Source organism: Myotis lucifugus, unplaced genomic scaffold, assembly GCF_000147115.1.
Source record: "Myotis lucifugus unplaced genomic scaffold, Myoluc2.0 scaffold_42, whole genome shotgun sequence".
NCBI lineage: Eukaryota > Metazoa > Chordata > Mammalia > Chiroptera > Vespertilionidae > Myotis > Myotis lucifugus.
Window position 1 is genome coordinate 3,534,885 of NW_005871090.1, and position 25,867 is coordinate 3,560,751.

The 25,867-nt window shown below is 38.9% G+C and overlaps 1 protein-coding gene across 1 annotated transcript in view; it reads left to right on the forward strand.

The window, feature by feature from the left end:
* SPTLC3 (serine palmitoyltransferase long chain base subunit 3) overlaps positions 1-25,867 on the forward strand; it is a 124,014-nt gene that overhangs the window by 976 nt on the left and 97,171 nt on the right. Inside the window, exon 2 of the mRNA XM_006087962.3 lies at positions 24,439-24,624. Within this exon, the coding sequence (XP_006088024.1) occupies positions 24,439-24,624 (186 nt within the window). The remainder of the gene's footprint in view (positions 1-24,438; positions 24,625-25,867) is intronic.

Sequence of the window (25,867 nt, forward strand, 5' to 3'; positions counted from 1 at the left end):
ACACAGAACCAAATAGCCTTTTGTTTTCCCATTCGAAACATTTTTTGGCTCCTGCTGTAATAGAATGTTTGATGGGGCTCTACTGAGAAGGAGGAAGAGGAGGCAGAAGAGGAGGAGGAGAAGGAACTGGAGAAATATTGTCAGCTTATTCCAAGAGGGGGCTGGGCTCTGTGAGGTATTTGTAAAAAGGCAGTCCCCCACTTCCCACATGCTGCCCTGCCTCACTGCTCTGAGGAGCAGGGATGAGCTCATCTGCCTCAGAAGCAAATTGGCATAGCCAGACAGGTAGCTTCACTGTTGGGAAATGAGAAGCTGGGCAGGGAACCTGTACAGTTCATCACTCATCCATCCCCAGAGAACCAGCATCCACCCAGGGGAAAGGTCAGACTGTCGTAAGATCGCAGGACAGGTTGGGCTTGCTGGGAGCCAGTTCGCCACTCAGTACATTAAATCTCTGCGTCCAGTTGGAAGAGGTGAAGGGGCGATGGGGAGGGGGGTACTCTGGAGCATGGCTGTATGTGAATATGCTGTGGCCCCCTCTTAACAAAAGGCATTACCCTAGCCTTAGAAGTGTCTAATGACAATCTCCGGTCTGGCCTCTCGCAGATGAGAACTAGTGCTAATAAATAGCATTGTTGGTAGCTGCTTCATGCCAGTTCCTTTTGCCTCATTTTATTCTCATAACGATACTGTTAGATGAATACTATTAGCCATGTCTGTATGGATGAGGAAATTGAGGCTCTGAGAACATAATTTTTCAAGATCACCTATCTATAAGAAAACTGGAGCATAAACTCCAGACCATCCACTTTAGCCCAACTTCTTTTTTTAATTTAAATTCTCTATTGTTTAAAGTATTATATATGTTTCCTTTTCCCCTCCTTGACCTCTCCCTTCCAACTTCTTTTTGGTACCAGGACTCTATGGTAGTATGCACTTCCCACTAACAGCCTAAAAAACCTTATTTTAAAAACTGAGATTGACTAAGATACCAATGACACTTGAGAAAAGGAACGGGATTATGCTTTCATTGTGACCACAACTATTCAAGAATATCATGCTCTAACTCCTAACACGTTGGCCTATAGTGAAAAACCTTGGGAAGTAACCAAGAAAATAATAATTATTTATTGTATAATCTCTAACATGTACTGCATTCTTTCTAAGTGCCAGACATTCTAACTACTTTACGTTCATCATCTCACACATTCCTACAAGGTGGATATAATTACTATCAGACCCATTGTAGAGGTGAGGAAACAAAGCTTTAGTAAGTTAACCAAAGTCATCAGCAGAAGCATCAAAACCAGTTTGGGAACCTGGTTTTCCCAATTCTAAAACCCAAGTTTGTATTGCTTAGTCCATGCTGCTTCTCTAAATACAAGATGTTAGTAGAAGTGAGATCCATACCTACTTCCACAGAGAAAGGGCAAACTAAACTCAGCCTTAAAGGGCAGAGTAAGTGTGAGTTAAAGGTATCATGTTTTGCTTGCGTGCTTTACTGTTGTTAATGAAAAGTTGAGCTTATTATTGCAAATGACACCAAACTGTCACATACCAGAGCCTTCAATATGCAACATTGTTCATTCACAGACACACTGCATCCATGCACAGGCCACCACCCATTCTTTATTTTAAAAAACTCTGAGTTAAAGAAAACCAACTCCATGTAACCTTGAGTCATATGGACTTATACTGAGCCCCAGATGGAAACCTACAGGTAACCTGCCTTTCAGATGCTTTCTTCCACAGTATATGGTCACCCTGAATAGGCAGTTCACTTAGCGCAGCATTTCCTGGTAATAGGAATATCATAGATATGCAATGCAGTAGGTAAATGATATTTGCAAATGATTTGATGTGTTTTCCATTGAAAAGTAAAATCTATTTTACTCCCCTTCAATGTGGGTTGGGCCTAATGTCTTACTTGGCCTATAGAATGTGATAGAAGGCATTATCTGGGACTTCTGGGACTAAAGTTAAAAGAATCCTGTTAGCTTGAGCCCAATCCTCCTAAAACATTCACTCTTAAAACCTAGCCACCATGTTTGAAGGAAGCCCAAGTAGCCCAGAGAAGAAACCCAAGTAGAGAGAAACCAAGTATCCTTGCTCTGCTACTAGCTGAGATGCAGCACCAATTTGTAAACTGTGTAAGTGAGCTATCTTGGAAATGGATCCTCTAGCCTGGCATCTATCAGCTCCAATTGGTACCTCATGGAATATATAAATAAGTTGTCCCTGCTGAGTCCTGCTCATATTAAAGATTCATTAGAAAATAAATGATTGCTGTTTTAAGTGTGGCAGTTGTTTGTTAAGCAGCAATAAATAAATGAACATATGGATATTCTTGTTTTTAAATATCTAGAAAATTCATTCTGCAATCTCATCATATCCATTTTATTTATTTATTTTCCTTTCCAATTTGTGTGCATTTTCTGTTTTTTAATTGTTTTTTTTGTTATGATGAAAAACATAACATACAATTTTCCATCTTTTTTCCCCATTATAGTTCACATTCAATATTATTCTGTATTAGTTTCAGATGCACACAACATAGTGGTTAGACAATCATATACTTTACCAAGTGGTCCCCTCAATATTTCAAGGAAACCCCCTGGCCCATACATAGCTATTACAATATTATTTTTTTTCTCCATTGACCTCTCTCCAGCTACTCCCACCCCCCAGTACATGGCCTCACCCCACTAGTGACTGTGTCCATTGGTAATGCTTATATGCATGCATACAAGTCCTTTGGTTGATTTCTAACCCTCCCAACCCCCCACCTTCCCTCTGAGATTTAACAGTCAGTTCGATGTTTCTCTGTCTCTGGATCTATGTTTATTCATCAGTTTATGTTGTTTATTATATTCCACAAATGAGTGAGATCATGTGATATTTATCTTTCTCCGAATCATATCCATTTTTAGTGCTGGCATTTACATTTTGAGGAAAGAGTTTGCTGTGGCCATCTATTTCCTTTCAATTTGTTTTGTGTTTTGGGATGAGGACTGTATGCTTAAGATGAATGTCTGACTGGTTTAGCCAAATACAATGAACTCAAATATTACTAATGCAAAAGTGCAATCATCTGAATGATGCCAAATCTGAAGTATAATTATTCAACCTGTGGCAACCTGCAATTCACTGTATTACCTATGAATAAATAGCTAGCTCAGGAAAGTGTGTGTTAAGGTGAAGAAGTTTTCTTAATTAAAATACATGTGTTAATTATATTTAATATTTACCAGTTATAAATTAATTTTATCTATTTACTAAAGTTTCTTTAAAAAACCTTTCTTGGAAACACTTTTAGAGGTGGATTGATGTCAACCTAAATACTTGCAAGGAATTATTTTGAAATACACTGAATTTAATATTTCTACTAAATGTTGTCACCTTTGTCCCAATTGGTCTGAACTAATATAGTTTACTATAATTCTAAAATATTCAACCTGTAAATTAATGTGAGAAGGAGCTGCTGCCACCCTATTAGAAACCAAAATATTGCACAGATAATTCACAATTTAGGTGAAACATTTGGGGGGAAAATAAACAAAACACTATAAGCATAACTCAGAGAAGTATTAAAAATAGTTCCATTTTATCCATCCATCACAGTACCATCAGAATCCTGCTCCACTCATTAATTTTGTCACATTGAATACCATTTGATTACAGCAGAGACTGAGGGTGGCAGGGTCTGGTATGGAACAGTAGGAAGTGGTAAGAATGTATTTACCTAACAAAGCTCTTTGTCTCCAAGAAGCAGAACAAGTCCTGTGTACACAGATCTTAGGATTTTCAAAAGAAGTTGGAAATCCAAATGAGGTGGGAGGCAGAGAGAATCTGCTCATTTTTAAATATTGGCATCTAACCTTTAAAAATTCAAATAGTGTAGATTTCAAGGAAATATTGCTTCCAGCCACAAATCTGAAATCTCTGAACTATAGGTAAATAGGGTGAGAAAAATAAGAGGTCATAAGTAGAGTGCTATTTTCTCATACACGTTTAAGAAGAATGGTTCAGGGAATTTGACTTTTCTTAATTTAGATTTACTTCATACTTTAAAAGAACAATCTATAATAATAAAAGTATAATATGCAAATCGACCTAACGGCAGAACAGCAGAACGACCATACAGAGGACCACGCTATAACACCCACTGGCACCAGACCAGCCAAGGCGGGTGTGATGAGATTGGTTGGGGGCCCACCCATCGCCCCATGATCACCCTGCAGAGAGAGGCCCAGGTCACCCGCTGGCAGGGCATTTGATCAATGGGGGTTGGGGAGCTCCATGATCACCCCAAGGAGGGAGGCCCAGCCACCAACTGGCAGGCTGCAGCAAGTAGGCAGGGCCTCCCTCTGCAGGGTGCTATTTATTGCCCCAAAGAGGGAGGCCCATGCTACCCCGGCTATCCATCGCGGAGCCCTGTTGGGTGGGTGGGGCCTACCTCTTTGGGGTGATTGATTGTGGGGCTCCCGGACTGTGAGAGGGCACAGGTTGGGCTGAGGAACCCCCCACATCTCATTCCCTGAGTGCACAAATTTCGTGTACTGGGCCTCTAATATATAATATAAAAATTTAAGTTCCTTTCCCTGAGTTGTTATATTAACCCTGGAATATGCAAGTTTGAGGAACAATTATAACTGACTTCATATACTAGATTTCCCTGACTAGCCCTGATTTTAAATATTAGGTACCCAAGTGTTCATCAAAATGTCATAGAACTGACAATATTTTATTAGTCAAACTTCATCTCTCAGACTTCACAGGAAGTGACAGAGAAATCTTTTGTTAGACAATGCATCATAAAGCTTGGTTACCACTGTTGTTCTCTAGATACGGTGTGACTGGGCCTTCAAAGTTGCCCAAGAAAAAGGCTGTGTGGAAATCATAATTATTCTGTCAAGTTATACTTGACTGTTCTTTCTCTGCCATGTGGGCCTTACCCATTTGAAGTCAAGGATCCTTTGAGAAGCTGATGGTACGTTTTATAGAAAAATGAATGGGTTCATAATCATAAAATTTCCCATGTAGAGAGTTCATATATTCCCTGAGTTTCTCAGATCCCCTGGTTAAGAGCCTGGGCTGTGGAATGCCTTTATTAATTAGGCTACATCTGCTCTCACAACCTAACTACCAGCAAGTCAATCTCTCCAGAGGAGATGGGAAGGTATCCATAAATTGATTTACCAAGGAGAGAAAACAAAAAAAGCCCAAAGTGACTCAAGCAATATGCGCAATAAGTGTCATTCATTTATTTAAAAACTTATATTAGTATTTTGCATTCTACTCTATAATACATTTAGATTTTTTCTTATAAAATTATTTTTATGTCCTCCCTTAAAAGCATTGAGTAAAAATGAACTCCCAGAAAGTTATTTCTTTCCTGGTGACTTTTCACACCCCAGAACCACTCAGGATTTCCCAAGGAACCACTTAAGGAAGAATGATATTAGGAAGAACCACTCACTTTGAATTCATTTAGAAGTAGGTTTGAGACCTAGCTCTGCCCCTTAGTAGCTATGTCATATTGGACAGATAACCTTATGTTTCTGATCCATATCTAACAAGGCAATGGTGAATATGAAATGAGATAGCATATGTAAGGCTCCTAATAACTATCAAGTATAGAGTAGATATTTAATAAATGATAACTGTTATCTATTAAGATTAATCTGCAACCATCTCTTTCTCCACTATTTTAATAGTGTACAGTGCAATGCCTGGCATATGATAGGTGCTCAATAAATTATAGTCTTAAACCCTCGACTCTTCTCATTCAATGATGGCTTCTCAGTTCCCATTTTATTTGACCTGTCAGCGGAATTTGACACAGGTAATCACTCCCTTTACCTTAAAGCACTTTCTTCTCTTGGATTTCAGAATATGACGCTTCTATATCACTAGCTGTTGCTTCGCAGTTTTGATTTCTGGTACCTCCTCATCTCCTTGACTTTTAAATAATAGAGTGACACAAGGCTTAGTCCTTGTACCTTTTTTCTTTTCTAACTGCATACCTACCAAGATCATCTGATCTTGTCTCATCTCTCTATTTATATGTGACATCTCCAACTGTATATGTCCAAAACTGAGCTCCTGATAACTACTCCATCTCTCTGTTCCCAAATCTTATTCCCTTACAGTTTTCCCCATCTCAGTAAACAACTCTATCCTTTCAGTGACTCAAACCAAAAACTTGAGTATCATTCATGACTTTTCTTTTTCATTCTACATTTAGTCAGCAAATTCATGATCCTACCTTCACATTGTATCCAGAATCTGACTATTACTCACCTTCCCCACAGCAACCACTCTATTCTCACCCACCATGCTCTCTCACCTGGATTGCTGCAGGAGCCTCATCTCTTCTTCCTCTGCCCCAGTTATATATCGCTGCATCACAAGCCATCCCAACACACAGTGGCATTGAACAACAACCATTTTATTATGCTCATGGATTCTGCTGGTCAGAAGTTCAGAAAGAGACACAGTGGGGACTGCTCCTCCCTGTTCCTATGATATCTGGGGCCCCGGCTAGGATGGCCCAGTGGCCTGAGCCTGGAACAGCTGGGTCAGGAAGATCTGCCTCCAAAGTGGCTTCCTCACTCCCATGCCTGCCATCCAGACTGAGATGGCTGAAGAACAGGACAAGCTGGGACTCTGGACTAAATTTCCACATGAGTCCTCTCTGGCAGGGAGGACTTGAAGATAGCTTTCTAGTAAGTGAAGAAGTCTCATGGCCTTTCATAACCTGGCCTCAGAGGATAGCTTCACTGTCACCCTACTTTATAGGTTGAAGCTGTCAAAAACAATCCCAGCAGATTCAAGGGAATAGACCAACCCACTGCTCAGTGGGAAGGGTTTCAAAGAATTCATGAACATATTTTAAAACCACCATGTCATTTTTCTATCTCTGTCCATCACCACCAGCAAGACTGCAAGGTCTCTATGCAACAGCCAGAATGTTCTTGTGAAATGAAATCAAGATGTCACTCTTCTGCCCCAATCCTTCCCCTGGTTTCCACTTCACTCAGAGCAACTGCCAGAATCCTCATAATGGCCATAAGGCCCCCTGGCTTGGTCCTCCCTGATATAACCCTTGCTCTTTTTCCCAATGCTCAATGGATTTCAGCCACACAAATGCAAGCAACCATGCATCAGTCCACCTGGGACATTAGCACTTCCTCTCCCATTTGTGCTTCCCGGATATCCAGGTGTCTGTGCCCTCTCTCCCTTCAAGTCCTGAATCAAATGTTATCTTCTCTGTAAGAGGTCATCTTGAACTTATCTAACATGGCAAACCTCCTCTCTTCTTGCTTCTCTTTCCTGCTCATTTTCTTTAGTAGTTAACACCACACACACACACTTATTTCCTATCTGTTGTTCGTCTAGCATGTGAGCCACACATTGTCAGGGATTTCTATCTTATCCACTACTGAATCCCCAGCACCTAGACCAGAGCCTGTATATAGTCAGTGCTGAATACTATTTGTGGGATGAATAAAGACCATCTGTTTTTATTAATCTACTAGGGGCCCAGTGCATGAATTCGTGCACCTTGAAAGGAACTGTGGGCCATGAGGCTGCAGTAGGCACAGGGACAGGTCTCAGCCCATCCTCCGTGCCCCTGCCTGGCCCCTTCTGCGGCGGCCCCCAGCCCCCTGTCTGCTGGCAGACCCACTCCCGCTGCTGCTCCCACGCGCTGAAGGCACTGGCCCCACTTGCACCTGCTGACAGTGGCACGGAGTGATTGCGGCCGGCACCAGTAGCGGGTGCGAGCCGGGCTGGCGCCATCAGTGGGTGCGAGTGGTGGCTGCTGCCCCAATCGCCCCTCAGGAGCAGGGGGATATGGAGAAGCCCTTAGGGACAATCAATGCCAGCAGCTGCTGCTCGCACCCACTGATGGCGCCTAGTGATCTGGACTGGTGCCAGGCACTGGCAGCTGGTGCGAGAGGCAGCTCCAGTGCTGGCAGCAGGTGCAAGCACTGGGCAGGACTGTGGTGTGCAGGAGCAAAGAATTTTCAGTAATCATCAGAGGCTCACCCCGATGACAGCGCCTTGGTCTGGTGCCCCCACTCACCTGCTCTACCATCCCACCATGGCCAACGCCCGCCATGCTCTGCATACACCCCCTGGTGGTCAGCACATATCATAGTGACCAGTTGTTCAGTTTTTCTGCCGTTCGGTCTATTTGCATATTAGCCTTTTATTATATAGGACTAGAGGCCCGATGCATGAAATTTGTGCAAGGGGCTCGGCCCTAGCAACCCTGGCTTCGTCCGGAAGGTTGTTCAGATGGGCATTCTTCTGTTCAGTCTAATCAGCATATTAGCTCTTTATTATATAGGATTGCTTATAAGAACTTCCATTTGTTTTGTTTTGTTTGCTATTCAAATTGCTATTTGCAATCCACAAGCCCAGTTCTTTAAAAACTTTTTAGTTTTTAGGGTAGGGGCAGAAAGGGGTCCTAATATATGGTGACAGAAGAAGATTTAACTTTGGGTGGTGAGCACATGGTGCAATATACAGATCTTGTAACATAGAAACCCACACCTGAATTCTATATGATCATGTTGACCAATGTCACACCAATAAATTTAATTTTAAAAAAGACTAAAAAGACACCACTCATGATGCACAAGCTTCTTTTTAGACTTCAAAGAGTATAACCTTTTATAAATTAATTCACAGATTTTCTTACCTTTGTTGGAGAACATTAACTGCCCTCTTTTTTAAAATCATTAAAGCACTAGATTATTTTGTGTGATCAGGCAGCTACATGCTTTTTTCTTTCTGACTTATTTCATTTAGCATAATGCCCTCTAGGTAAATCCATGTTTTTGCAAATGACAGTATTTAATTCTACTTTATGAACAAGTAATATTTCCTTGTATATATTACCACATCTTCTTCATCCATACATCTATCAATAGACACCTAATTTGCTGCCATATATTGTCCATAATGCTGGAATGAACATAGGAGTGCATATATATTTTTGAATTAGTGTTTTGTTTTCTTTGGATAAATACCCAGAAGTGGAATTGCTGAGTCATATGGTAGTTCTATTTTTAATTTTTGTGAAACCTCAACACTGTTTTACATAGTGGCTGCACTAATTTATAATCCAACAAACAGTGCACAATTTATATTGATATCCAGATATTATGTATACTCCGGGCCTGGGGTCAGGGAACATGTTTAAGCAAGTGAACCTTTTTGAAGGAAATAAAAATAGAAATTAAATATTATTGATTAATCCTGATGATTCTGTTGCCTCTTAGCAGGAGATAAAATATGCCTGGATTAGAGAGAAAATGACTAATACCTCATAGTATACAAGCTTGTCATCTGGTTTTAATAAAATAACCTATTCTCAGGGTTGAATGTCCAAGAAAAGTCAGTACAGTCTGTTTTTCCACCAATGACTCTATATATTAGTTGATTTTTTTGTTGTTAATCCTCACCTGAGGATATTTTTTCCATTGATTTTTAGAGAGAGGAAGAAGGGAGAGGGAGAGGGAGAAGGAGAGAGAGAGAGAGAGAGAGAGAGAGAGAGAGAGAGAGAGAGAGAGATGTGAGAGAGACATATGGGTTGGTTGCCTCCTGCACATGCCCTGACTCGGGGTGGGGATCAAACCCACAACTCAGGTACATGTCCTTGACTGGGAATTGAACCCTTCAGTCCACTGGTCTATGCTCTAACCATCTTGCCACACAGGCCAGAGCTATGAGTTGTTTTTTTAAAATTTTATTTAACAAATTTTCATCACACTACATATTAAGAACTTTACAAATGCCAACTTTTTGATTTTTACAACACCCTTATGCGTTTGATACTATTACTATCCCCATTTTTTTACATGAGGCAACTGATCATACAAAAGTTAAATTTGTTTAAGATTTAAACTTTTAGTTAGTACAGCAGAATGGCCCCAGAGTCTGTGTCTTTATGACTAAAAATAAATAAATAAATAAATAAATAAATACCTCCCCCCAAACATCTTATTGTGAATATTTGCAAACTTACAGAAGAATTAAGAGTTCTAAATGAGTACTCATATACCTACCACCTAAATTCTATATTTTATTATACTTGTTTTATCTCATGTCTATTCATCTATCTATCCCTTTCTCCATTTATCAATTCATAGACTTTATGCATTTCAAAGAAAGTTGTAGAATCAATATACTTTACTCCAAAACTTTTCCATATGTATATCATTAACTAGACTTCAATTTTTGTTTAAAATTTCTTTTTCTTCTTTTGAGGTGAAACTTACATATAATGAAATGCACAAATCTGAAGTATACCATTCAATGAATTCTTACTTACACTATCTTTTGGTTGTTCTTATTAAAAAGCACTTCATAATATAGTTTTGACTGCAGAAAAATACTATAAAATTGTTCACTTAACATTGGAGAGTTTAATCTATGGACAAAGAACTGAATACTGTGCAAATTAACATCAAGTGAGGTAAAGGAATGACTCAAGGGAAGGCTGACTCACTAGAGTTCTCCTGTTGTACACGTTTAATTCCAAAGGATCAAGAGCTATTTTCTTTTTGGTCTTTAGTGTAATCCTGCTAGCAGTAAGGGAACTTGGTTTAGAATCCATACAATTCCACTCTATCCCCTGTCTTCTTACACATGGAGAAATAAGGCTCAGCAAAGCTAAGTGACTGAGTTCAAAGTCACACCACTGGGATACTCCCTTAGTCTCTTGTCACCCAGACCAAGGCCTTTTCTGAGAAGTTGAATTTTTTTGGAAACCTCCAAGCCCTTAAAGCAAACAGCCAGGGACCACATATTTGAAGACTCAGCATGGTATTTGCTGTTGCAAATTCTTTAGTCTCAATTTCAAAATTGATATAAAAAAATGCATTTGTTTCATATAAGAACTACAGGCATCTTCTTTCTTGTTTCCCAAAATAAGAGTCATATATACAGCGCTTCCTTTTTTTGTATATCTTAGGACAACATGTCAGAGAAATCAATAGGCAGTGAGACTCAAATAGGTGCCATCACTTTTCCAAGATCTCAAAATGGCCAATCCAGGGCAAGACACACCTCTGTCCACCGCCAGTTTCTAGCACCTTCACACAACACTCCCTTTCACATTATAGAACTAAAAACAAATATAGGAGCCCTTGGCACTAACATGTCTTGCCAACACTTGCAAATAACTTGGGACATCTGGGAAAAACACACAACTCATGTACCTCATGAATTGGTTTGTTAGTTTATGCAAAAGGGACTGGCTTTTTCCATAAGGGACCATGTGTCCCATTGGTCAGTTCTTAGCAAGACCACTGAATCAGGTACCTGTAGACAGAAACAGATAGAAATACTGCACATGTTGACCTGAGAAAATGATTCAAAGACTGAAATGAATAGGTCACAAACATCAGGGGGTTTTTTTTGTGTGTTGTTGTTGTTAAATGTAGTATCAATCATTATACCAATCAGATGATTCAAGTCTTGTACCCCCATTAGTTACGGGTCAGAAACTACGATGGCTTAAAAGAATGCCTGGATCCTCTAAGCTGGTTGATTCAGAAGTATAGATAAAAACTAGTCAAGATTAGTCTTGCTCTGGGAGAAGTTACTTTTTTTTCTTCATTATGTGCCACATGATAAGAAAAATTAATCTGCCAATTATAACTATGACTATTATCAGATTTTTTGGAAGCAAAGAAATAAATTGTTACGTGACTAGGTTGTTTGGAGACAGGATGCTTGGTTTTCCAAGGAGCAAAAGCTTTTTATAGAAAATAAAATGGCATGTTCTATCTTCCATGAAAACAATAGATTTCAGCAATTTGTATACATTCAGGTAAACATTATTTCTTTATGGACACATTCTGTTTTGAAAGGCAAACAAAGGATAAACCAGGTTATAGGCTCTTAGGCTGCTCTTAACATACATAAAGGTGTGTGCTTTTATAGGGTGGCAGGCAGGAAGGAGTAGGGAGAGAGGCAAGAATAGTTATGTGCAGTGTGGCTCAGTGGTTGAGTGTCGACCTATGAACCAGGAGGTCATGGTTCATTCCTGGTTAGGGCATATGCCCGGGTTGTGGGCTCAATCCCCAGTGTGCAGTGTGCAGGAGGCAGTCGATCTATGATTCTTCCTCATCATTGATGTTTCTATCTCTCTCTCCCTCTTCCTTCTTTTCTGAAGTCAATACAAATAGATTTAAAAAAAAAAAGAATAGGTGTGTGCAAAATCCTAATAAACACAAAGAAGGAACAACAACTGAATCCTTAGCCAGTTTCTCTCTTTCTGAGTAGAAAGACTTTCTGCTTCTTTGTGTTGTTGAATTGCAGGCACTGTTTGGTTTAGCTTCAGGGAGTAGGAAGTTTTGGGTGGGGTTCAGGATCATTGAGGTGCAAAAAGAAATTGTTTCAATTTGACTTTTGAGAAAAATGACTGTTTGCAATCCAAGTTTAATCCACTGAGTTTAGCCAAGTGACTCTCAGAACCACATTTTGTGGGCTTCCAGGAACCCCACCCTTGTTATAACTCACCTATGAGTCATTAGCTGTATTGTCAAAACATGCCTCTGATGTTGGTTCATTCTCTTGCAGTTCAGGAGGCTCTTTCCTTGTGAGTTTTGGTTGTAGGTTCAAAATTTCAAAATCAGCTGAACACATTCGCTTCATCAAATCTTCTACAATGGATATGGTAGAGACTTTAAAATCCCCAACTACACAACCACGAATCACTGTGAAACATTGAATGAGGGTGCTCCTGGAAGACACAGTCTCCACACAGCCTTGCAAAGGCCCTTTGAAAACACATATCTGATCAGAATTTTAAACCACCATTGGCTTAAAACTCATCAGTGGCTTCCCTTAATAGGATCAGGGCTACAATCCAAAACTTGGCTTATAAGCTTTGTATAACCTCCTAACTTAGCCTATTCAATCATTCATCAAGAATGTACTAGTAGTAGTCGATACCTACTTCATATCAGATGCTATTCTAGGTACTAGAGTACTAGCAATGGCCAACATGAAGGGAGCCCCTTCCTGGAACTGACATTCAGCCATGCCTGTCCCCTCACTCTCCCTAACACACACATACCCCATCCCTTTCCCGCAGGTCCTCAGGCTATTTCTGCTGCTGGGAACAATGTACCTGGTAAACTCCTAAGATTATTCCAATCTCATTTTAGCTACTGTACCATCTTCTTTAGGGAGGCCTTTTGTCTCTTCCTGAACTAGGTCAGATCTCTGTCCTACCCACTTCACAGCACCTTTACGTATACATCACTTTCTTTTTTGTGTTTGTTTACACCTGTATTTCCATCTAGACCAGGGGTTGGCAAACTTTTTCTGTAAAGGACCAGATAGCAAATATTTTTAGCTCTGCAGACTATGCAACCTCTGTCACAATTATTCAACTCTGCCATTATAGTGTAAAAGCAGCCATAGACAATATATAAACGAAAGGATGCATCTGTGTTCCAATAAAACTTCATTTACAAAAGTGGGTGGTGAGCAAGATCTGGCCTGTGCACCACAATTTGCTGACCTAAGTCAACAGAACCTCCTATGGTGATAAAAATGCTATATATCTGTCTCAGTAATGTAGCCATCAGCCCTATCTGGTTATTAAACAGTTAAAATCTAGCTAGTGCAATGGAGGATCTAAATCTCTACATTCATTTAATTTCAATTATTTAAGTTTAAATATAAAGGCCATGTGTGGCTGGGGATTACTGTATTGAATAGCATACATATAGCCCATGATTGTCATGAGGACAGGAGCTGTGTCCCTCTTAGTCACCACTGTGTCACCTGGACCTAGAACAGCTACTGGCATGGAGTAAGTGCTCAACATGTGTTTGTTGAATGAAAGAATGAGTGTATACATATGGAATGACTTACCGAACTTCTTGTTTGTTTATTTTTTACCACTGCGATCCACTTGATTAGATATTGCCCCTGGATACTTCTTGCTGTCCAGTCCAAAATGTTATATTTTTGTATACACATTTGATCTCCCCATTATCTTGTGAACTCTATGAGGATGGGAGCTACAAGAGAGACTACCCAAATGCTCCTTCCAGGGCCCAGCACAGGTCCATGCACATGGTAGTCAGCCTTCCCACGAAGTGTTTGCTGCCACCAGTATCCACTTGGAAAGGAGAAAGATTCAGCCCCTGGCTATTGGATTTCTGAAATCTGTTCCAATCTATCATGTTTCAGAGATCTAACTTCAAGATTTTCTGCTTTAGCTCTGGTGCTGTGGAGTTGAGAAATTCAACTTAGCCCTGCCTTTTCCCGCTTTATAACCTTGTGGAAGTTGCTTAATGCCCTGTGTCTCTTTTATCAAGTGAAGGTAATTCTAATTCTATTACAGCTATTCACCACCTACCTCTTAGGAATATTACCTAAATAAATAAGATCATGGCCACAAAAGCTTTGAGCACCTCGGAGATAAGCACTGTTTTCACATGCCTCATTATAACTGATCAGGGAGATAGTAGGTGGTAGTTATTCTCAGTGATATTAAACCCTGATGCATTGTTTTCTCTCATTTACCAGGATAACTTAATAAAAGCTCTGTGATCCTCAAGTGAGTCAGCTGATCGCAAATAAAATCAGAATAATGCAATGGTTGCAGGGTGGTGAGACAGCCACTTTGTTCCAGAGTTAAATTATGTCTAATTGACATCAGAGCCTCCACCCTCATTGTCAACCCCAGGTAGAATCCTAGCATCCTACAAATCTTTCTATTCTGCATTTCTCCAGCAGTTCTGGTAAGGGGGCATCCCAAAGAAGGTGCTCTGTTCTTTCACTGCTATCTGAAACAGAAAGTCTGGCTTACCCTGCCATAGAGGGCCTATTTCATTACAGTGGGCTTTGTACATCTCATCTCCAAGTAGGTAACAGATGAGGTCCATGTAAGGTTCTGTTCCTCTTGTTTTATCCCACTAGCAAGTGCCTATGTTGGTCCTCCTGTCTGAGAAGGCCCTCACCTCCTCTCCCAACCTTTCCCAGTCTTGGGTTTCTCTCTCTCTCGCAATCGTTTGTTCATTCATTCATTTCTAAAGCAGATAGTCATTGCCACTCTGCTGGGGACTCTGTTTAGACCCCTTCAAGCAAATTTGCCCTTTCTGTGAATCCTTCACTTCTCAGGGTGGGTGTGTCCTGTGGAAGCCTTTGGCTCTCTTCATGGACTGTTCTGACTTATTAATTTGTCAGGTGGTGAAGAGAAAAGCCAAGACAGTTGGAAACCAACTTAACCTCTCAGGAACTGAACTTGTTTACTGATTTACTGATAGAAAGAAAGAGTTGGAGTAGATAATATATAAAGAACAAGTCCCCCTACAGTTCCATGTCTCTCTCTCTCTCTCTCTCTCTCTCTCTCTCTCTCTCTCTCTCTCTTTCTCTCTGACTTAGGTTGTCTCTAAATCCTAAATCTTGTAATACGCTTTTCCCCCCATTGGTACTGCCTAACATACAAAGATGCTCAATAATTTAAGAATTTAACCTTTGATTCAGTTAATTTTCTGGCATAAGTTTCCCCAGATATAAACTTGAATTTTGGTCAGCCCAGACATGTCCTGATACATTGCCTTGGGAAGGTAACATGGTTCCGAGATTTCTTTCAAATGCATCTAAGTGAGGGTTAGAAATAAAAGTATTTTAACAAAATTCCTATAGTATGTATTCATTAAAGTAATACTAGATGTCATAATAAAAAAGGCATCAAAAAGAAGTTTATTTCTCACTCATATTAAGTCTAATTGGCAGTGATAGGAAGTTGAAGGGGGAGGTGCTCTACACAGTTATTCAGGGAACTAGACTAACAAAAGCTCTGCAATCCTTCATATGTGGCTTCCAAGGCCACCTTGGCCATCAGCATTCAGATGGCAGCAGGGGAAAGAGAGAAGGTGATGAATCATGAGAGAGGCTTTTATGGGCCAGACATGGACATGGCACATTTCTCTTCTACCCCTTTCACATTGGTAGAACTCAGTAACTTGACCACATCTGTCTGCTAGGTTTATGGGAAATGTAGTCCAGCTGAGAGAAAGAGGAAAGGGAAATGGGTTTGAAGAACAGCCAGTCTTTGCCACACTGGACAACAGGGTTTAAATATTTGAAATATTTGAAAGGCCTGTGTGAGAAATAATGAAAGCTATTATTTCTGCAAGTGATCTTTTATTTCCTGTCCTTTTATCAAATGACTTGTCTTTTTAAAATATCATTGTAATACAATCTGGTGAGTGTAATGACAGTGTTCTGCAGTGAGAACATCTAGCCTGGATTTTTTTATCACGTAAAGCCAGTGCTGGGTCTCAAATAGTGAATATTAAGCAGGCAAATAATATAAGTAATTTTATGATGAAAACCAACACTTCCCAATTAGAGTTTAGTCATGGTATAGCCAAGTTTATATGAAAGGTGATAAATACATTTGATACATGTGCTGGGTTCCCAAAGTTATGTGGAATTTCACTTCAGCATTTTAATAATATTCAATAAGCTGAGTCAATCACAAATATGTATTCAGAACCTACCATTGGAAACTGTGTGTTGACATGGAGATACTGTGATGAACAAGAAAGATGTCTCCCCTGGCTCTCACATTCTAGATCATGTACACCAGCGGTTCTCAACCTGTGGGTCGCGACCCCTTTGGGGGTCAAATGACCCTTTCACAGGGGTTGCCTAAGACCATCGGAAAACACATATATAATTACATATTGTTTTTGTGATTAATCACTGTGCTTTAATTATGTTCAATTTGTAACAATGAAAATACATCCTGCATATCAGATATTTACATTACGATTCATAACAGTAGCAAAATTACAGTTATGAAGTAGCAATGAAAATAATTTTCTGGTTGGGGGTCACCACAACATGAGGAACTGTATTAAAGGGTTGTGGCATTAGGAAGGTTGAGAACCACTGATGTACACTGTGAAGAACACCCAAGAGGTGCAGAGCTAGGTAGCCTTCCCCAAACCCTTTTGTTGGTGACCATCTCGAGGAAGCACTGGGAAAGCTGTTATAAATGATGCTTGGATGTTAGAGCTAGAGATAAAGCTATTTAGCAACTTCAGATTTGCGGAGTCAGGATGGAATAAAGAGACCATCCAGGAAGTGATTGCAGTGGCCCAAGAGAAAGGTTGATGAACATCTCCTTGGATGCTCTGAGTCTATCTAGGAGATCTTTCTTTCTATGCATTCCTACTGCCCTTATACTTCCCGCCTTTGGTTAACTGTCTTCTCATTCATGAAAGCTCCCTATGTCTTCCAGCTAGTGTTAAATTCATCTTCCTTCCAGTTCCCACAGTACCCTGATCATATCTCTGATACCATTTGTCAGCTATAGTCTATCTATGAGAACATCCTGTCTCCCAGCAGAACATTTGCTAACACAGACATTCAACAAGGCTTGGTTTAGTGTTGAAATAGGAATAACAGAACACCAAAAAGATCTTTTAGGTAGACATGATGCTGGAGTTTTAAGGGAATATTAAAAATATAAATTTTAATTGAAGTTGCCATGTATTAGTCATCTCAGCAGTCTGAACAACTTGAGTTGACTGAGCCACTCAGTTTCTTCTACTCCAGCTCTCCTACTGGAATCTCCTAGGTAGGAGGTTTCCACCTGGAGTGTATCAGGTGGAACATCAGATTCTAGTGTCTGCCCATAAGTGAATGACTAATTCATCAGCAGTGAAATATCTGAGTTTCATAGAGCATGACGACATAAGGATGGGGTTAAAACACTCATTTTTTTAAATCCCCGGGCAACTTAAAGACATTACTAGTAAATACCCTTTCAAATAAGATATAACTGTGTACTCTCATCATTCTTGTAGCACTTCACTTCCATGAGCTTTGGTGTTGCACTATTTGTATGGCTTCAACCATCATCTAATGACATTCCAAAGTATTTTAGAAGGTACATAAATGGTAACTTTGAAACCAATAAGACACTCAAATATTTTAGAGTAAAAGTGGAGAATTCTACTGAGGAAAGAGCTGCTTTAAATTTTAGCTACCATTAGGAATACGTGTGTGTGTGTGTGTGTGTGTGTGTGTGTGTGTGTGTGTGTGTTTTCATGTGTATATCTTGGCCATTGATACATATTTGGATTCTTTGCCTATATTTTAATTGGATTGTTTTTTTTTATTATTGAACTGTGTGTTCTTTTCATATACTCGATACTAAACCCTTATCAGATAGATGATTTGCAAATATTTTCTCTAATACTGTCAGTTGTTTTTTCACTTTCTTAATAGTATCCTTTGAAGCACAAAAACTTCTAAATTGGATGAAGTACAACTTATCTGTTTTGTCATTTGCACTTTTGGTATCATATCTGAGAAGGTTTTGCCTAACTTAAGGTTGGAAACATTTACTCCTAAACTTTTTTCTGAGAGTTTTACAGTTTTAGCTTTCACACGGAGGTCTAGGATCTGTTTTGAGTTAATTTTTGTGTATGCTGTAAAGAAGGGGTTCAGCATCACTTGCTCAGATTTTCTTGTCTGAGTCCCCATATATGATGACCTTTCTCAAGGTCAGTATCTCAACCCCCACCACTCTGTCCTCTTTAACCTCCCATTTCTTCCTCATCTCTCACACTTGCTCTTTCCTACTGGACCCCCATTCTCCCATTTCTCCCTATGTGTAAGTATTGGCCAAGGCTCTATACATACTCTTTCTCTTCTTTTCCAAATATTTTTCTAAAAGTAACATCATCCATTTTAACAGTTTCATCTATCACCTCTATTCAGATTTAATGAAAATCATAACAATTAATGGTTGCTCATTGTATGGCACATACTTTGCATATATTATCTGAATTAATTTTCAAAACAATCCTTATTAGCTCCATTTTACTTTGAGTCATTTAAGGGCAAGGTTGTAGAGTCAGCAAATGAAAGTGCCTGGATTTGAACCCAGGCAGTCTCTCTCCTCTGCAAGCACTCTCCACCTGTATGCTCTTCCTCTCCATCAAGACTGGCCTCAAAGTCCACTTTTTTTCAGGAGGCTAGTCCTGACCACCTAATGTGATAATGGTCCCTCCATTTGTGTCATTCTGATGACTTTTACTTTTTGCCCTATGTTATGGTCATTTACACTCACTACCCTCCTCCCCTGCCCTCATAGACCATTATCCTATCGATTCTGGGAAAAAGGGACTGGATTTATTGATTACATATCCCCATTCATATCATCCTAGGACAGTGCAAAATAGGCAGCCGGTAAAAGATCTGCTAGTTTGAATGGAAGAGTAGTTTGTAAAGTGGGTCCTCCCAGCATGCCCCAACACTGTTTATTTCCACATGTGACAGGAATGCAGGAAGTAAGCCAACCCCAGGGTGTCACAGTGCCCCAAATGACCTGGCCCTCTGGGCAAGGTGGCTCAGGATCTCTTCATTTTCAAGGCTGTAAATAAAAAAGGTAGAACAAATAAAGAAAATGCATTACACATAACCATGCTGTGTCGGCCTGAGCCAGCAAACTTATTAAGCAAAATTGTATGCTTCATTTGCTGTAATAGGGCCAATTCTCATATTTTAAAATAACTATCCAACCCTAGTCTAAGAAATCCTTCCCATGAGGCATGACTAACTTCAATTTTAAGTAAAGGAATGTGGTAAATGAGTCACTTTTCATCTGTTCAGAAAGACCTGTATATTTCCAGATAACTTTATTCTCTGTAAAGGTATCTCATTTCCGCCCTGCCAAATAAAATTACATTAAATTTAAAAATAAAGTTATATGAGAGAGAGAGAGTAAAGTAGATATTCATTTGGGCTGTTGGATAGTTTTGAAAGTTTCTTCTTTCTGTTATAGCTATCTTAGAGAACAAGTCATAGGGGGAAAACTAGTTACACAGGTCCTAGACTGAGCACTGCGGGTTTTGTTTGCATGTAGGTAGAGAGTCTGTTATGCCAGTACAGGTTTGCCTCAGAGCCTTAAGTTTAAGCAGAACGTTCCCATGAATTCTGGGGGAGTTGCCCTGCTTGTTTTGGCCACATAAGGAGTTCAGCAATGGATTTGGGCCAGGTAAGGGCAAAGGGAAAACCTCCTGCTGATTCTCATAGGATGGCCTTGAATGACATGCACCCATATAACTCAGCCATCCTCTCATTTTGTGGGCAGGCTAACTCAGGTTTCTAAGTCACATTGGGTACCGTTGACTCATGCTTCTTCCTCTATGGTGCTCTTTAAAGAAATGAGTCTCCAAATCCTGTCCCCAGCCCACTGATCTTTCTTTATAGCTGGTACTTTAGCACATTCAACCATGGCTTAACCTGTGCCTCACAATGGCTGACTCACAGACCCTCTACTTCAGCCAGAGCCTTTCTCTCCTTCTGCATCCCTGACTGCCCAGCAAACAGTCCCACTTCTGAGTGCAATCTCTACCTCCAACTTAGCATGACCCAGACATACCCATTGTCTCACCCCCATAAGCAGCCCTCCTGATTCCTTCTTCCTATTAACAATACTTTAATGCTCCTTGCAGATACTTTTCATTTTCTTCTTCCTTGAAATCACACCTAATCAGTCACAAACGTTCATCAAATCTTTCTTCATGAAGATCTCAGTCCCTTTTGCTAGAGTCTAGACAAATCCAGGAAGGAAGGAAGCCAATTGTGTGTCCCCATGCTGTGGAAAGAACCAGGAAGTGGATCTTTGTGTATGTGTGTATCCTATTTTTTTATTATTTATTTAACTTTTAAAATCTTTATTGTTGGAAGTATTACATATGTCCCCTTATTTTCTCCATTGACCCCTTCTGTCCCACCCTCACCTTCTGCCCTACACCCCCAGACCTTCACCACACTATTGTCTGTGTCCATGGGTTATGCATATATGCATACAAGTTCTTTGTTTGATCTCTTCCCACCCTAATGAACAAAATAAACTGAGGAAGTGGATCTTAACTGGGTCAGCAGGTCACCTGGAATACTGAAGACAGATGCAGTCCAAAGTCAAGCACAGAGGAGAGACAAAAGTTGGCACTGGAATAGTAAGTCATCCCCCAGACCTACAGAACTGATGTGAGAGCATAAGGAGAGGGAGGTCAAGAAGTCAAGAGCAGGAACCATGTCTGTCTTGGTTATCATTGAATCCCCAGAACCTAGCTCATTGCCGGCTCACAGTAGGCACTCAATAAATGCCCTAGATTCCCAAATACAAGGCATTGGTTATAATCTTTCATTCACCTTTTACTCAAGACCTCATATTAAGCAACACTCTCTCACTTTTGTTATTTTAAACGACCAAGTAGCATTTGGGGATGACACATCAGGCAAAAGCAACATTCATCAATGTCAGTTTGAGGTAGCTAGGAAAGAAACCTGATATACTCAATAAATAAGGAGGCAATACATTTTAATAAGATTTTGTGAGGTTTTGACTTAACAACACAAGTGTTAGCTGATTTTATAAAAATGTTTTTTTTAAAAAAACTGTTTTAAAAACAAGTAATGTAGAGATAAAAAATTGTCATCTACCAGATAGATTTTTTTTGTTAATCCTCGCCCAAGGGTATTTTTTCCATTGCTTTTCTGAAAGGGTGGATGGGTGAAGGAGAAAAAAAAATGTCATCAAGGACTTACTGACTTCCTCACATGCCCTGACTGGGGACATGGGAGCAAACCTGCAATCCAGGTAGGTGCCCTTAACCAGGAATAGAACCTGCAACCCTTCAGTGCCTACCACTTAACCACACCGGCCAGGGCTGGATAGATTATTTTTGATTGTCATATGTTTTGTGGCTTGGAGAGTAAGTCACAGAGAATCAAAAAATACTGCATCTCAAATAATAGAGAGGAAACAAAGGTGATAAGCTCTAGAAAACTGTTGGTGGACTCAAACATGCTTGTAATGGTGATAAAGAGTACCTGAGCAGCAAAACCAGTATTTCTAATTTACATGATTTTATATAATATATCTTTCTAAATATGCATGGATAAGATAAATTAATGCATTAAATACCAGTAGACATTTGACAGTTTCTTGTAAATCACTAAAACTTATATATTCAAGCACTCAAAACAGATTCCCCATTCTCCAATGAGATGATTCATAAGAAATGTTGTTGAATGAAGTAATGAATAAGGCATAAATAATCTTTAAAGACTGAAACTTATTTAAGTAGTAGCATTAAGAATAGTTTATTCACTAATCCATTGAGTCAACATTGATTGAGCTATTTGGGTGCAGGACTCAGAATGGTTTGGTACCAAAGTCTACTTTCCACTGGAATGCTGACACCTAAAATAAAAGAGAGAAATACTTTAGCTTTGTATTATGAAAAAAAATTTAAACACATAGAAATGTAAAAAAAAAATATTTAACAAACATCCATACCTCTAAATGCAACAGTTATTAACATTTTCCCAAAAATTGTTTCATGTATATATTTTATTTTTGATGGATCATTTGAAAGAAAGTTGCAGCTGTGATAACACTTTAACCACCTTTCTTAATACTTTAGCATGCATCTACAAAGATGAAAACATCCTTCCACATAATTATAATACTGTCATTCCAACTAAAATTTATAACTCCTTAATAAGATATATTTCCAGTTAATTTTTTGATTTCTACAGTTGTTCAAAATATGTTTTTTATCAGTGTTTTGGGTGTTTTTTTTACAAAAACAAACAAGTGATTCAATGAAACACAACAACTGCATTTGGTTGTCTTTTTTAAGATTTCTCCCTTACTCTTTTTTTTCCTCTTTTTTCCCATTCAACTCAAGTATAATTGACAAATAAAAATTGTGTATATTTGAGGTGTACAACATGATTTTATATAAGCATATGTTGTGAAATTATCACGATCAAACTAATTAACACATCCATCACCTTACCTAGTTACCAAATTGTGTGTGTGGTAATAACACTTTAGATCTACTATCTTAGCAAATTTAAAATATGCTATACAGTATTATTAACTGTAGTCACCATGTTATACATACTCAAAACTTATTCATCCTATAGTTGAAGTATTGTACCTTTTTACCAACATCTCACCATTTCCTCACCACCATGCCATTCTTTGCTTCTGCGAGTTCAGCTTTTCTAGATTCCACATTTAACTGAGATCATATAATATTTGTCTTTTTTTGTCTGGCTTATCTTACTCAGCATCATGTCCTCCAGGTTCATCATGGCAGGATTTTCTTGTGTTTTATGGCTGAATAATATTGGTGTGTGTGTGTGTGTGTGTGTGTGTGTGTGTGTGTGTGTTCATAAGGTCATTCATCCATCAACGAACACTTAGATTGTTTCTGTATCTTGGCTATTGTGAATAATACTGCAATAAATATGGGAGTTGCAAATATCTCTTCAAGATATGTATTTTCCAATGGATATATACTCAGAAATGGGGTTTCTTTTTTTTTAATTTTTTGAGGCAACTTCATACTGTTTTTCCTAATGGTTACACCAATTTATATCCCCACTAATATTACACAGGGTTCCTTTTTCTCCACACCCTTGACAACACTTGTTATCTCTTATTGTTTTTATGACAGCCATCCTAACAGGTGTGAGGTGATATCTCATACTCACAGTTGCATTATTCAATGCAATTTTCATTTGCATTATTCAATGCAGTATGATTTGCATTTCCCTCATGATTAGTGATGTTGAGCACCTTTTCATATACCTGTTGGCCATTTGTATGTCTTCTTTGGGAAAATGTCTGTCTGTTCTGGTCCTCTATCCATTTTTAAATTGGGTTATTTAGATTTTTGAGTTGTATGTGTTTCTTATGTATTTTGGAGATTAACCCCTTATCAGATATATGGTATGCAAATATTTTCTCCCATTCAGATTGCTTTTGTTGATTGTTTTCTTTGCTGTGCAGAAGCTTTCTAGTTTGATATAGTCCCATTTATATTTTTTGCTATTAAAGACCAAGCCAATTGTCATACAGAAAGTTCTACATTGTGATTATCTCATTGTTTCCTCATGAAGCAATTTATCATGTTCCTCTAGCCAGATATTTCTTGTGAAATGGAAGTTAGATATAAGAGCTTGACTAAATGCAGCTTAAATGTTCCATTGGTATATTGAATACTGCAGCATAATAAGAGCACAGAGTGGCCAATTGTTCCAACATCTGTGACGTAATTTTATCACGTGGTTAAGGTAGTAACCAGGTACGTCATCTTGCAACCTATGGGTGATATTTTGTCATCTTGTAAAAACCTGGTTCCTCATTAACTGTTCACTTAATGGATTTAACATCTGTTGAGAATGTTTACCTTAATCAATTACTTCCTTAGGGGATTGTAGAATAAAATGTACATTTCTGATTACCTCTTTCAGTGACCAATTTTCAAAAAGGTTGAAAGTCCAAACTTTTAAATCTCATACTTTATTGTAATGGGAGAGTAATAACCTTCGATTTTCTTCTGTTTTCAGCAAAATGGGAAGCCACATTTTTATGAGAAGCCGATTGTTGAATCCTTTGAGGAAGCACCTCTTCATGTTATGGTTTTCACTTATATGGGATATGGAATTGGAACCCTATTTGGCTATCTCAGAGACTTTTTGAGAAACTCGGGAATAGAAAAATGCAATGCAGCTGTAGAACGAGAAGAACAAAAAGTATGTATGCACATCTCCCTGGATCTTTGTCAATGCTGTCCTTCTCTAAAATGTTCTCGCAAGTAGTGATGCATGTGCAGATACTAAAAAGAGTGAGGAACTCAGGAACTCCTCAGGGTAAATGCTATTTATTTCTACCCCTAGACCCCATCCCTTGTGTGTTCATGGACTTGTTTTATGCAAATATGTATTGAGTAACTACCATTCACCAGATAGTAAACTAAGAGTTTCTTCACACACTATCATATTTAACTTTTATAATAACCCCATGAGATAGATATTAAAATAACATTTTAGAGATTTAAAAAATCATAATATAAGAGCAAGACACATGGATTGGGCTATATTATGGTCTTCTAGTTGCAAGATGTATATTATTTATGTTTAATCCTGGAATATAAACGTGTGTCTAAATGAAGTGTGAGATTTTTATTTCCTCTAGACCAGGGTTTTTCAACATTGGAACTATTGATATTTTGGACTGGATAATTCTTTGGTGTGGGAGGCTGCATGTGCATCGTAGAATCTTTAATAGCATACCTAGCCTCTACCCACTAGATGCCATTAGCACTCTCCCACATACTTGTGACAATCAAAAATGCCTCCAGACATTGCCAAATGTCTCATGGACTGCAAAATCACCTCTGATCTAAATACTTTCGATAGTTAACCTACAAAAGTCTAAATCATCCTCTTTTCACATCGAGCTAACAGAACAGCCTGGAAAATATTTAAAGATATGCAAAGAGTCTGCATTTTGTTATGATTTCCAAACTGGTTCAAATGATTTATGATATCATGAACCTTTTATTCCTAAAAATTGCTTTGGAATACTATGAGTGTGATCACAAATTATTTGACATGATGGAGCTTTAAACACATCTAAACAAAAAGGATAGGTGAGGCATGAATTTCAATATAATGAGGGAATCTCAAATCCTGTAACTTAGCAACCAGTACCTACGGTAAGATAAACACTTATTACAGTAATGCTTCCATGAACAAATCTCATGGGCATATTTTTTTTTGAAATTGCCTTCAGTCAAGTGTATCACCTCCAACAGAAAATAAGGCCCAGGTTTATTGTTATAATTCCTCCTACTTCTAGCAAGTATGTGAGCAGATGCTCTATGTCAGGTAATGGCTACTAATATAGAGAGAGGAAAAGACAGTTCCTGCCATCAGAGAATTTGAAGCCTGGTGTGCAAAAACAGACTCATAAGCAAAGCATATGACAAAAAGT